Genomic DNA, 13,189 nt, shown 5'->3' with positions numbered 1-13,189 from the left:
TGAGATGTGGTTTCTTATTTTACACCTGTCTCTTCCTCGCCCGCCGAGCTAAGTCCATCACTTAGATATTTTGGTTCTCAGATCCATCATCTTTAAAATCATCATAACAGATTCTGATTCATAGGACAATCAAGAAAGATAAACCTTATATTTTAAGATACAATCATTTCTTCATAACCTGAAATAAGGAGGCTGGGCCAGGTGGAGGCAGTACTCTAAAGAATTCATACAGTCCTGTCACCATTAAAACAAAGCTTTTCAGGACTGTAACAACGCGATGAATCGTGTTGTTAATGACTAGCCTGACCCTTCCTTCTGTAAGAGGTCCTCAGGCAGCAAAAGCCTTTTTTTTTTTTTTTTTTTTGCTTTTTCTGTTGGTGATTACGTTTCTGATTACCACACCAATTAATTGTATCCTCCCCAAAACTTACTGCACTCATCATAGTCTCTGAAGTATTGGCACCATAAAACCTACAACATTTTCTGTCCCAGGCCTGACCTCACTTTGTCTCTTTCAAGAGGTTACTGTGTAAGTCTATAAGCAAATGATGATTTGCCCCCCAAATTTCTGGATCCCAGAGGGCTTTCCAGAAGCTACCAGTTTGCAGCAGGCACATTTCCCCTGTTTGAGGAGTGGGGTGGGAAGGAAGGCTTTGCTACTGGTACTGACCTCAAGAGATACGAAGCAAGTGGGTCAAAGGCCACCACAATTGTTCTGACCAAATTGGTTTCTCTGCCTTAGATAACGGAACCCATGCCCATGACTTATTTGTGTTTAATTTTAGAATGCCAGAAATGTCACTGCATACTTCCCTAGAGCCCGCTGGTATGATTACTACACGGTGAGTTTCTCTGATTGTCTACACAACGCGGCAAAATGGGAGTGTGCACGGGCTTTAGAGTCTGACAGAGGTCTGGCCACTTTCTGATTCTGGACCCTACTTGATGTGTGATCTCACACAAGTCACTTTGAACCTTGTAGTCTCAAGTTTGTCACCTTCACGTGGGGTGAGACCACTTCCCTCACAGAACTGTGGAATGACACAGAAAACATCTCGGTGCCTGGCTTTCGTGGGTGTTCTTTATGTGTTAGTTTTTGTCTTTCTTTATTTCACCACTATTCGCACTGGTGGATAATGGCAGCGCTAGTGAACGCTTGAAGTTGTGCTGTAAACTGTAGTTTTTGTTGAATTGTCCCCTGCTAGACTGTAAGTTCATAAGTGCAGGGGCCTTTTCCTCTCTATCTTTTTATTCCATATCTCCTTCTATTGCCTAGATGCTCAAAGAGGAGTTGTTAAATGGGAGTTCCTAGGTAGGCAAGGTCTAAGGCGGTGTGTGAAATGCACACAAAGGGATGGGGCCCAACCCTTGTGCCCTGGAGCCGTGCAGGTGCATTTACAAATGCAGGCTGAACACATCCTTCTCTGGGCAAGTCTGAGCCCCAGAGACTCATCTGGGAAAGCAGAGTGTTCCAAAGCAGCTTCCGGGCAGTAGCCTTGAGCAAGAACCAAAGGGAGTGCTTCCTCTTTCTCTAACCAGGCCTCCTCCTGATTCTTCTGAGGAGAAGAAAGCAGGGGACTGGAATAGAGCAAAATGGATGACCAGGAGGAAGGCGGGCAGAGCACACTCTGGGCCCTTTCCGCCAAGGGATTTGCAGCAGGATTAGCTGAAAATATTAGTATTACTTAATATTTTCTGCTCAATCCCACTGACAGTTTATAGAGGTACCAGCAAAAGATACTCTATTTAGTATTTTTTTTTTAATTTATTGGGGTGACAATTGTTAGTAAAATTACATAGATTTCAGGTGTACAATTCTGTATTACATCATCTATAAATCCCATTGTGTGTTCACCACCCAGAGTCAGTTCTCCTTCCATCACCATGTATTCGATCCCCCTTACCCTCATCTCCCACCCCCCACCCCCCTTACCCTCTGGTAACCACTAAACTATTGTCTGTGTCTATGAGTTTCTGTTTCTCATTTGTTTGTCTTGTTCTTTTGTTGTTTTTGGTTTATATACCACATATCAGTGAAATCACATGGTTCTCTGCTTTTTCTGTCTGACTTATTTCGCTCAGCATTACACTCTCAAGATCCATCCATGTTGTCACAACTGTTCCTATATCATCTTTTCTTACCGCCGAATAGTATTCCATTGTGTATATATACCACAACTTCTTTATCCATTCATCTATTGAAGGACATTTTGGTTGTTTCCATGTCTTGGCCACAGTAAACAAAGCTGCAATGAACATTGGAGCACACGTGTCTTTAGGGATGTTTTTCAGGTGTTAGCAAAAACATGGGAAATGCTTGGACTTGGTAAATAAAATGGAGACTTAGGATCTCCACTTGGAGCAAAGGGTCCCGTTTTTGAACTGGGTTTCTTCGTTGTCACACCGGTTACCATAAGCTTAAGTGAGGCAGGAGGTTATGTATAATTTGTATGATTCCCGTTTCTAGAATTAGCCTAAATTTCCGTGTTGTCTACTCAAGAGAGCGTATCCTAGCACGGGCTTCACTCCCACCTGTCACCCAGTAGTTACCTGAATTTCCAGCCAGAGACGATGCTTAATATAAGAATCCTTAATATTAGTTGGCAAAATTTCAGAAACAATTTCCATTTCCATCAGCACTTGATGAGAGTGTTCATTTCTGTAAATCAATTTTTTTTGTTTGTTTGTTTGTTTTTTTATTTTATTAAATTTATTGGGGTGACAATTGTTAGTAAAATTACATAGATTTCAGGTGTACAATTCTGTATTACATCAGTTTTGATTATTAGTTTTTGTTGTGATTTTTATGTTCATCTTTGTATGACTCTTAAAGACAGTCTGGTCCCTCATGTTCATCATTGATTTGATTTGTGATTGTCTTTGACAGGCCACTATTCTTCCAGGAACTTTCTATTCTTTTGCTCTTTTCTTATTAAGATATTTAGACTGTTCCTACTGATTTTTAAAGGGTTTACACATATTTAAGTTAGTAACACTTTGCCATATTTCTTGGAATATTGTTTCACTTTGACATTTGCTTTTTGTTTATGTTCTTGATAGAGATCTTAACTTTATATAGTCAAATTAATGTTTTAAGTCACTGGAATTTATTTGGTGAGCAGTTAGAGGTCAGGATACAACTTTCGTTTTTCCCCAAATTGCCAAATTTCCCAATAGTTTTGCTTTGCTAAACTTTCATTATCATGTACTGTTTTTATATATGCTAGAGTTTGTCTGAAAGGATTCTCTCTTCATTTCTATTTTTGATTTATTAATTTATTAATTTATTATTCTGTCAGTATTGAACATTTTTAATGATTGTACATTTTTAGTACAACTGAATATGTGATAGACCAATGTGCTCTCATCCCTTTCAGAAATGTTTTTGTCATTTTTATAGTCTCTTAGATGACATTAAATCAATTTCATCAATCCAAACGATAAAACAAACTTGCACTAGAATGTTTATTGTGTTTAATATACATATAATACATCATATTATAGCATTACATATTATATTGCATATATATATACATGTATATGTATATATATATATATATATATATATATATATATATATATATATATATAAAATGAAGAAATTATAAATGTTATATATTTGTTCCTAGGGTGTATATATTTTCACCAAAAGATATGTCCGAGAATGTTTCATAGCAGCATTATTTGTAAAATTGCAAAAAACTGGAAACAAACCAAATGTCCATCAATAGTAAAATGGATAAATAAATTTATGTTCTATTTTTAAAACTGAATACTATAGAGCAATGAGAATAGTGAACTATTTAAAATACAAATAAAAATGGTGGACATCACAAATGTAACACGGAGCAGAAATAGCCAAATGCAAGAGAACAAAGAATATATGATTGCATTTATTAAATATAAATTCAAAAACAGGCAAAAGTGATAGAAATTGGAGGACTAGCTACCTTCAGTGTGATGATTACTATGAGCGAACCTTCTGGAATGCTAGTAATACTCATTCTTGAGCTGGGTGGAGGTTTCATGGGTGTGTTCACTTGGTAAAATTTTATTGAGCTGAATACTTAGGATTTATATACTTTTCTGTGCCTATGCTATTGGAAAGTAAACTAGAAAATTCATCTCCTCAGAGAGCTAAGAAGATAGTATACTTAAAATAAGAAAATGTGCTCTAAACAGGCATACTCACAAAACAATCCTTGGAAAGTAAAGGCATGAGGCAGATATTTAAAACTGTGTTTAAAAAGAAATAATAAAATACAACCCAGTACCTGACCCAGAAAGTAGAACAAAAAGGCATAGATGGAAAGCAGGAGAGAAAAAAATCAGGAAGCCCTACTCAGCTTTCTATCTCCCGCTTTTGCACAATTTCTTTGCTGCTTCTCCAGTGGAATTTGGGGATTCTCCGATACCTTGAGTGAAGGATGGGGGAAGAATGCACGACTCCTCTCTCAGTGGTTCCCATGTCTTGGGCATCAGGATTCTTCATGTCCCAGTTGCCTGGGTAGCTGTGACCTCCCGTACCCCGCACTCCCCTCCTATGCTCATCTGACTACCAGATGCAACAAGTCGTCCCTTGCCACTTGGCCTCTAGGGCCCCACTTGTTTGCTGAAGCAGCAGGTGTCTCAATGCAGAACAGCTTGAAGTGCTTCGTTTGACTAGAGTGGGTCCTCTGGACCGAGGCTGGATCGCCACCGACTCTGACTCTCAGCGTCTCTAAACAAGCTGCACAATCGGGAGTTGTTTTCAGCTCTTTGTAGAGTTCTGTGACTCTCTCAGTCACGCCTGTGTGACCGAGCATGCCCTGAGGTGTTTTTTCTATCCACTCCCTTCTCCTGTCTGTCCTATTGGGCTAAAGTCTGTAGACTTTATTTGGGAGTGAGAGGCATGGAACTATTCTGACTTGTCTTATTGATGGCCTATTTTTGTGAAGATTAAGACCAGACAATGTGTGTGAATCAAAGTTTTTTAGCTACTGGTGGCCGTTTTTGTTTGTTTTTTACAGTGTAGAACATAGGTTAGGTTGTCTAAAACAGTCCTCCTCAATCGTAATCAGTGAGAACACAGTCGATGAAAACATCCCTGAACAAAGGCGTGTTCGGTTGTCTTTTCTTATTTTAATAGTGCTGCTTTGGGATTTTTATCTTATAGTCATATCTTTATGGATATTTTAACAAGAGTTTGTTAGGCTAGCCTGGTCAGAAAGGATTTAAAGGGAAATGAGCTTGTGACTCATTAGGTATTGGACGTAAAATCAGGAGACAATAAATATCATATCATATTTCGCCATAATGTGTAGCAGAATGGGAATACCACTGGAGAAAAGAGTTTGGTAAGAAGATGACTTTGTCAATTTTACATGTATTGAGTTTCACTTGAAGGTAAGACCATCGATAGAGAAAATGTCCAGTATACGTAAGATATCAGCATGAAATGCTGTTAGAGCTCAGAGAATCCAATTTTCCCTTGATATCAGTGAGTACACTTGAAGAGGCCTGGCGACATGGGGCTGGAATTTGTATTCAGTCCTGTAGACTTTGGAGTTCTGAGGCAGACCTACAAAGCCGTCTGCCCCAGGGATGTGGGCACTGTACCTTTTTCTACCACCTGCCCTTACAGTTTTATACAGGTTGAATCTGTATAAAATGAGCATCAGGGACCCAAAGTGGAACAGTGTTAAGGTAGCTTTCCTTCGTACCTCTAAGATGGCGGTTCTCAACATGGGGGGATTTTGCCTACCAGGACATTTGGCCATGTCCAGAGATGTGCTTATCTGTCACCGTGTGTTGCGGGTGGGGTAGATACTACTGGCATCTAGTGGATAAATACTGGGAAACATCCAAAAAAACACAGGACAGCCCCCACAACAAAGAACAATCTGGTCCTAAACATCCCTAGTGCTGAAGCTGAGAAGCCCACTCTTCTAGTGGGAGAAAATGTGAAAGGATGGTTTCTTAGGAACTGAGGTTTATGGCTCGGGATGAGAGAACACTTCTCCCTGTCACACACGAGGCAAGATAAAGACGTTAAACATAAAGGAAAATATAGTGAGTTTACGATAAGGATTTGTAACGAAGTCAGATCACTTTAATCTTTTCTGTGAAGCGTCAAAGGTGTTAGTTAGATTGGTGGGGGTGGGAGTGGGAGCCTTGAAGGGAGATGGAGACAAAGAGAAAGAGAAGGTCCAGAAGTGCCACGGGACTGTTTCAGGAGCCAACACGAAATGATGAAAGGATCGTTCAACCTCCTCTAGCAGGGCAGGGCTCTGTGACACAGAAATAAGATGTGGAGTGAAGGCTGGGGTGAGATCCATGCCACGGTCTCATGTAACATGTACTGTGGCCAGGGACCCTGATAAGACAAGGCCAGGGACCCTGATAAGACGTGTGGCAGCAATGCAAGATTCCACACACAGGCTGGATGGGTGTGGAGGAGGGTAATGCCCGGTGTGTGTGTGGGGGGGATGCTGAGCAGGCGGCGAGGTGGGAGGAGGGGACACGGTGTCCGGTAAACACGAGGTTCGGAGGCATGTCCTCGCCCTCAGTAACTCTTACTCCTTCCGGCCCCCAGGGTGAGGACATCAAAGTAAGAGGGGAGTGGACGTCCTTGCCAGCCCCCCTTGACCACATCAATCTTCATGTCCGCGGGGGCTTCATCCTGCCCTGGCAGGAGCCTGCACAGAACACCCACCTCAGGTGAATGACGGGACCACATTGCTCCTCTTCAAGCCCGTTAGCTCAGGTCCTGGGGAAGCCCGCCAGTCTGTCAACGGTGCTCTCGGGCCTCAAAGCAGTTTTGTGGCACATTTTTGTTGGTTGGTTTGTTGGTTTCTTTGTGCTTCACCTTTTTCAGCCTCAGCACTCTTTGAACAATTATTAACTATTTTCGATCAAGTGGGTGAGATGTTAGGTCTAATTATATTTGAAACAGAAGTCAAACAGGAGCAACCATGATTCATGGTAGTTTTAGAAGACTGGATCGCAACTGAGTTGCTAATAACTGCTAAGACAGTTATTGCTGAAAACTTGTGTTAGCCATAATGCAACTGATATCTGAGGCTAAGATTCCTTATATGCAGACTTTAAAATTCTAGACCTAAGTCTGTATAATAATTAACTACAGCTATATAATAATTAACTATAAATAACTAACACTATATGAATGGTTGCTTTATGCCTCGAACTGAAATAATATGGAGATTTCTGTGTGGAGATTTTCTATTTTTTCTTAAGAAAAGGAAAAAATAAACCCTATGGTGTAAGCACTATTAGTATCCCCACTTTACAGATGAGCCAAGAGAGGCCTCAAGAGGCAAAGTGATTAACTCAGAGTCACACAGATAGTAAATAGTTGAGCAGGGACTGAAATCCATGTCTGTCTGATGTCAAACTAAAATTTGTAGAGCCCTACTCATGTGAGTCCAAAAATTCAGTTAAAAACTGAAGAATTTAGGACCTTTGTAAACAGAACTCACTGTACGTGTTTAGAAAGTTAGGTCATGAAAGAAGAATCACAGCATCAGGACTTTCCTCACAAGATGGGGAAAGGAAGGAATCCACCGAGTTGGCTTGTAGTTTCTGGGGGACTTACAGAACCTTAAAGGAAAATTCCCTTTGATTGATTGATTGATTGATTGATTGATTGATTGAGTGAGTGAGTGAGTGATTGATTGATTGATTGATTGATTGATTGATTCATTCATTCATTCATTCATTCCTGATGTGAAGTAGATAGCCAGTGGAGACAGAACAAGATCACAAGTCTCTCTGGTATTCGGTCTTTCTAGCATGAAAGACTTCCTTTCAGTTTGTATGAAAACCCTTGGTCTGTGGCCGTGGCTTCGTTTTGAGCTGATGCCTCTCTCCCTTCTCCCTGCAGCCGCCAGAAATTCGTAGGCCTCAAGGTTGCCTTGGATGACAACGGGACTGCGGAAGGTTGGCTCTTCTGGGATGATGGGCAAAGTATCGGTGAGTAAGGGCTGCCTCTGATCCACATCCATGCCGTTGACTAGGTTTCTGGGTAGCTTTTAGTCCTGTTCTTTCCTGTTCCATGTTAAAGCAATTTCGCATTTTTTAACTATAGCCGTTTGTTAATGTGAAGTGACTAAAACATAGTGTACTTGATGTAAATGAAACTCTGTATCTCTCACTGTTATCCACTGTCCTAAGCCACTGTTTGCCACAGGGAAAGTTTCTCTGTAACCAACTGAAATGTGCTTTCTGCGTGGTTTATGTTCAAGGGCACATTCCCTAATAACATGGTTTATTGTCCCAGAAAGAGAGACAACGCCTCTATCCATTGTGCTATTTATTTGGGGGAATTTTCCATTAGGAGTTTTCAGGAACTGGTGAACTTTCAGGAGGATGGCTCACATGGTGTTAGCTATTTCTAGGCCAGTGCTGTCCAGTAGAACAAGCTGCAATGATGGAAATGTCCTGTATCTCTGTCATCCAATATGGTGGCCGTTAGGCATCTATGGCTATTGAGTACTTGGAATGTAACAAGTATGTTCTGAGAAACTGAATTTTTCATCTTATTTAATTTAAATTAATTGAGATTTAAATAACTACATTTTGCTAGTGGCTATCTTGGACAGCACAGTTCTGGAAGATAGCCAATACCCTCTGGTCGAGTGAGTGGTAAGCAGATTGGAAAGAGGTGAGCACACGGGGAGGAGTGAGAAAGCCACAAGGGTGGGGTGCAGGTTGGGAATACCTGTGACAAGGCTCCCATAAGCTCACCTTTACTGGACACACTGAGCTTCATCTTCTCCCTGGACCTGTGGCACAAACTGAGGATAAAAGGACAAAGAAGGCTTTCATTGGTCTTTGTTCTCTGGAGACTGCAATTAAAAAATTGCCTGATATCTCGCCAGCCTTGGTGTTTGTGATGTGTGCCCACATGCACGTATGGGCACATATGTGTGCCTCCAGCAGGAGGAATCTGGAACTTCTGAGGTGACCAGGAACTTGTGGGAACAATAGACCATGAGGAGGGGAAGTGGCTGAGGGGGTGTCAGGAAACTACATTAAGTGAGGCAACTCGGTCAGACGGATATGTTTAGACGCACTTATCTCCAACGTCTCATGTAAACTGAGATTGGGGCAGAGTCTGACTGAGCTCCCTAAAGAAGGCTCGAGTCATCAAATGCAGATCTATAAAGGAAAAAGAATAATTTTCCCTGTTTTCTCAACCAAGACAAGTAGGCCATTAGAATTCTAGCTCATAACTCCAGATCGTGTTTACCTTGTTGTTTGTTTGCAGGTACCTATGAGAAAGGACTCTATTACCTGGCCCGCTTTTCTGCCAGCCAGGTGAGTGTGACTGATGCTGTGCAGGGAGACTAGAGTCCTACTGGCCTCGTAGGATGCTGTGTGTCATAAGGGCATCAAGTACCCCCTAGAATCCCTTCACTGCTCACCTTGCTAATTTGCATCCTGCCCTTCCTCTAGCCTTCAGATAGAGATTCAGTATGCTCCCAGGAAGTTGTCTGTGGTTAAACACACTCAGGTTTCATCAGTAACATTCCAGTTTACCACAGCAGAGATGGAAAGACTTTTTCAACGTTATGTCACTCTTGTTCCTATGTTGCCTTGCAATGGCCTGCACATTTTGTGACTTCTCCACAGGTGGAATGTAAGGCTCCTGGGAGCTGAGACTCTTTGTCTCCTTAGAATTCATGGCAATTATATAGATTTTGCAGGTGCTTATTTAGCCGATGCACAGTTGTCAATAGGAGACAGAGAGCTGAAATCATGGTCTCCACTCTACAAGGACACAAGATGGTGACTCTGAAGTTGGCTCACTTCAGGATCGATCTATAATTGTGCCTAAAAGGATGGGGGGAAATTTGAACACATTTTGCCATTTTCCCCCCACTGGTTTCTTTTCTCTCCAATTTGACAGAATACAGTGGAGAGTCACATAATTTTCAACAAATACATCACTGATACAAACCCTTTGAAACTTGGCTACATCGACATCTGGGGAGTGGACAGTCCCTCCATTTCCAACGTCAGCATCTCTGTGAGCGGCACAGTTGTAACACCCACCTTCACCTACATCGCTACAGCACAGGTTTGTGGCCAATGAAAAGTCTGGATGCTGTTTCCCAACCCTGAGGTGCATTGTGCAATGCCTGCCTGCTTCCCTTCCCAATGCTTCCCTTCCCTGTCCTGCAAAGCCCTTCAGCAATGGACAGCATGGTGCTGAAGGGGAAATTCAGGCTGTGTCATCATTTGGGATTGAGGGTCTGGATCCATACTTTCCATGCATGTGTTCTTATCTGCTGACTTATGAAAACTTTGCCTGTACTCCCTCACCTGTGCCTCAGAGCTCTGCTTCCCAGATTGCTTGAACTACCATATTTCATCTACTGTAAGACACCATCAGTTAAAAATTGGTCTATCATTTCATGTGCCACAAAGAAAGAAAAAAGGATGATATAATGCTTTCCTATCATGGAAAATTCTGTTTTAAACTTATAGAAAGTTTTGTAAAACTGCTTTAGGCATAGATTTTTATCATTTTAACATACACATATTAAGTGATAATACAGGGAAAAGAGATGCATGGGCACCAATGAGTCCACATCAAAATAATTTAGAAGAGGTTGTACAGCATAGGGAATATAGTCAATAATATTGTGAGAGCAAGGTATGGTGTCAGATGGTTGCTGGGCTTATAGCGATTTCTTCTTTTTTTCTTTTTCTTTATTAGTTTCAGGGGTACAAAGCAACACAATAGTTAGACACTTACACCCCTCACAAAGTGCTAGCAGTCACTTCTTTAGGTACAGAAGTGTTGAATAACTGTCGTGTACACCTGAAACTAATATAATACGTTAGCTATATTTTAATGAAAACTCTTTTTTAAAAGTAATTTAGAAGAGGTAAACCCTGAATGTGAAGAAATATTAGAAATACCTTAACCAATTTGTATCACAGATTTCTTTTAGTATTTAAACAGCTTAATTATTTTACTATTTAAATCTTTTATTGAGATTTTCTCCCACACCACTTAAATGTATATATAAGTTTTCATCCTAGCACTTTTCCTGATCTTACTATCAGCCAGGATTCACGTTCCTTCATAAAATAATCCTTAAATTCATCCATTCATCGCAGAAGTAATAGCAAGGAAGGTCATGTTTGCACAGATCATAATTGTCATGAGTGCTGCCTGACAATTCTAAGGCTTGACAGTAATTCTAAGGCTGTTGATTGATTGCAAGGCACGTTCTGATTTCGTGTGTGTTCAGTATGTGAAAACTCTGCACCTTGGGATCAACCTCTAGTGGTCCCAACGTCTGTCTTCAAGGTAAATGGGATCTTTTCTTGTGTGCTTACTGTTTGCTTTCTCCTGAGCTGTTTTTCATAATCCTTCCTGATTACAACAAGGCCTGAAACAAAAAGTTTTCCTTCAGTTTTTCTATTGTTTGATTTGTTTCCTCATATTTGTGGTTTTCTTGTCAACCAACTTCCCCAGCTTTACCAAGAGCTCTTAAAGGACTTTACCCAATTTTGTTGCTGATCAACTCATGGACTGCACATGTGGTGAAATTTTATGGAAAGTATTTGCCTAGAAAAACACCTGGAATATTGGACTCTTACTGGCCACCATTATGGCCCTGTGGGGGAATAGCAGAAGGAGGAAATCCAAGGGGGTGTCTAAGGGACATCAACACTCCAAATGGATGCAAAGGAGGATATTCTCTCCACTTTTTCTGTGGAGTTGTGTCTCTGCAGTGGTTGCATAGTGTGTTTTCTGGGGGCTTGTTGTCTTTTCCTTATCCCTGAATGATCTTTGTACCCTAAGGAATTAAGAAACACTCACCTGACACTTTGAGAGCAGTCTGGAAGCGAGGCAACAAATTGTGAAAGTATCAGAGTGTTATGTAGACCATTGGCTTGTATCTGATTTGTTTTGAGTGCCGGCAATTTCAGTCACCAGATATCCAATACTTTTCCTTTGGTTCCCAACAGGTGTTAAAAATTGAGATGACCAGCAAAAACATCAGCCTACATAATTTCATTTCATTGACATGGAGAAGTACTCAGTGAATTTTAAGAGCAAGATCCTACGAGTTACTTTGAAACGACTTCATGCTTATAAAATTTTTCTTTGTTGCTAATCGGTTCATGCCCAGCATGGGTAAAATATTTTATCAACTTTGTTATATGTTTTTGTCTGTGTCTTAGCTCTGTGGGATAGGCAGTAGGGAGGTGTGGAAAATCTATGGGTCACCTTAATGTCTCTGTGTGATTAGTACGGTAGCAATTGTTTATCATACATTTACTGAAGATGAACTGGGTCCGTGATGGAGTGTGTGTGTGTGTGTGTGTGTGTGTGTGTGTGTGTGTGTGTGTGTAAAATCAGGGAATAGGCCCCGCTCTCTTGCAAAATACAGAAGGAAAAGCTTGCCAGGACAGTTCCAGGTCCTGGAGCTAACACTCCAAGAAAGTCTCCAGAAAGAACATCTGCGAGTTGGTTATAGGGAGCGTGGAGCAATATGCTGAGAGCATGATGTGAGGCGTAGAAGAAGCGCACACACAGAAAGGTAAGCAAGAAAGATGAGAGGAAACAGAAGATGATGATAAAAGTAATCATGGCAAATAAGAAGGTAACATAAAAATATTAGGAAGATTAGCCTCCTGGGGAGGAAAAAGGGAAAGCCCACTCACATGAGAACAAGAAGAGGGGTTAGATGAAATCTTGAACATGTGGGAGTGGGAATAGGGGTGAGGACAAGATTTAAGCAGGCAAAGGTGAATGGAAAAACTAACTTATTTTTGCAGCAGTGTGCTTTGAAATGTGTAAATCATATTGCTCTACTCTGTGCCTAATGCATACAACCACATTTCACACACACACATGCAACCTCTATGCCAGAGCAAAATAAAACAAGCAGATTTACAAGACACTTTGAATTTTGTGATATTTTGACCATGGGTAATCCCACTTCGGATCAAGGCTTCTTTTTGTGCAGCAAACCCTTGTAAATTGGTCTTGTTCTCTTTGGCACCCGAGTTCCTGCAGTCCAATCCACCAATGCAACGATCAGCTTTGTGATTACCCACTCTTTTCCTGATACCTTTGGGGTTTTGAGAAGACTCGGGTTTGTGGAAGAGTGTCCTTGGATTGTCGTCGTTCTAATCATCATAGCAGTTACTATATCTGGTAAAA

General features: G+C 41.0%; 1 protein-coding gene across 2 annotated transcripts in view; it reads left to right on the top strand.

The window, feature by feature from the left end:
* Positions 1–12,926, top strand: part of MGAM (maltase-glucoamylase) — a 73,836-nt gene extending 60,910 nt beyond the window's left edge. For both annotated transcript variants that reach the window (XM_088799871.1, XM_074315260.2), the window contains exons 43-48: positions 786–842; positions 6,575–6,699; positions 7,883–7,971; positions 9,269–9,318; positions 9,911–10,081; positions 11,989–12,926. In XM_088799871.1, the coding sequence (XP_088655997.1) occupies positions 786–842; positions 6,575–6,699; positions 7,883–7,971; positions 9,269–9,318; positions 9,911–10,081; positions 11,989–12,066 (570 nt within the window). In that variant the 3' untranslated portion in view covers positions 12,067–12,926. The remainder of the gene's footprint in view (positions 1–785; positions 843–6,574; positions 6,700–7,882; positions 7,972–9,268; positions 9,319–9,910; positions 10,082–11,988) is intronic.
* Positions 12,927–13,189: the final 263 nt, after the last annotated feature.

This window comes from Rhinolophus sinicus, chromosome 8 (assembly GCF_057876585.1).
Source record: "Rhinolophus sinicus isolate RSI-liver-muscle chromosome 8, RSI-T2T, whole genome shotgun sequence".
Taxonomy (NCBI): Eukaryota; Metazoa; Chordata; class Mammalia; order Chiroptera; family Rhinolophidae; genus Rhinolophus; species Rhinolophus sinicus.
Note: the sequence above shows the minus strand (reverse complement) of the source record. Positions and strands in the feature narration are given on the sequence as shown.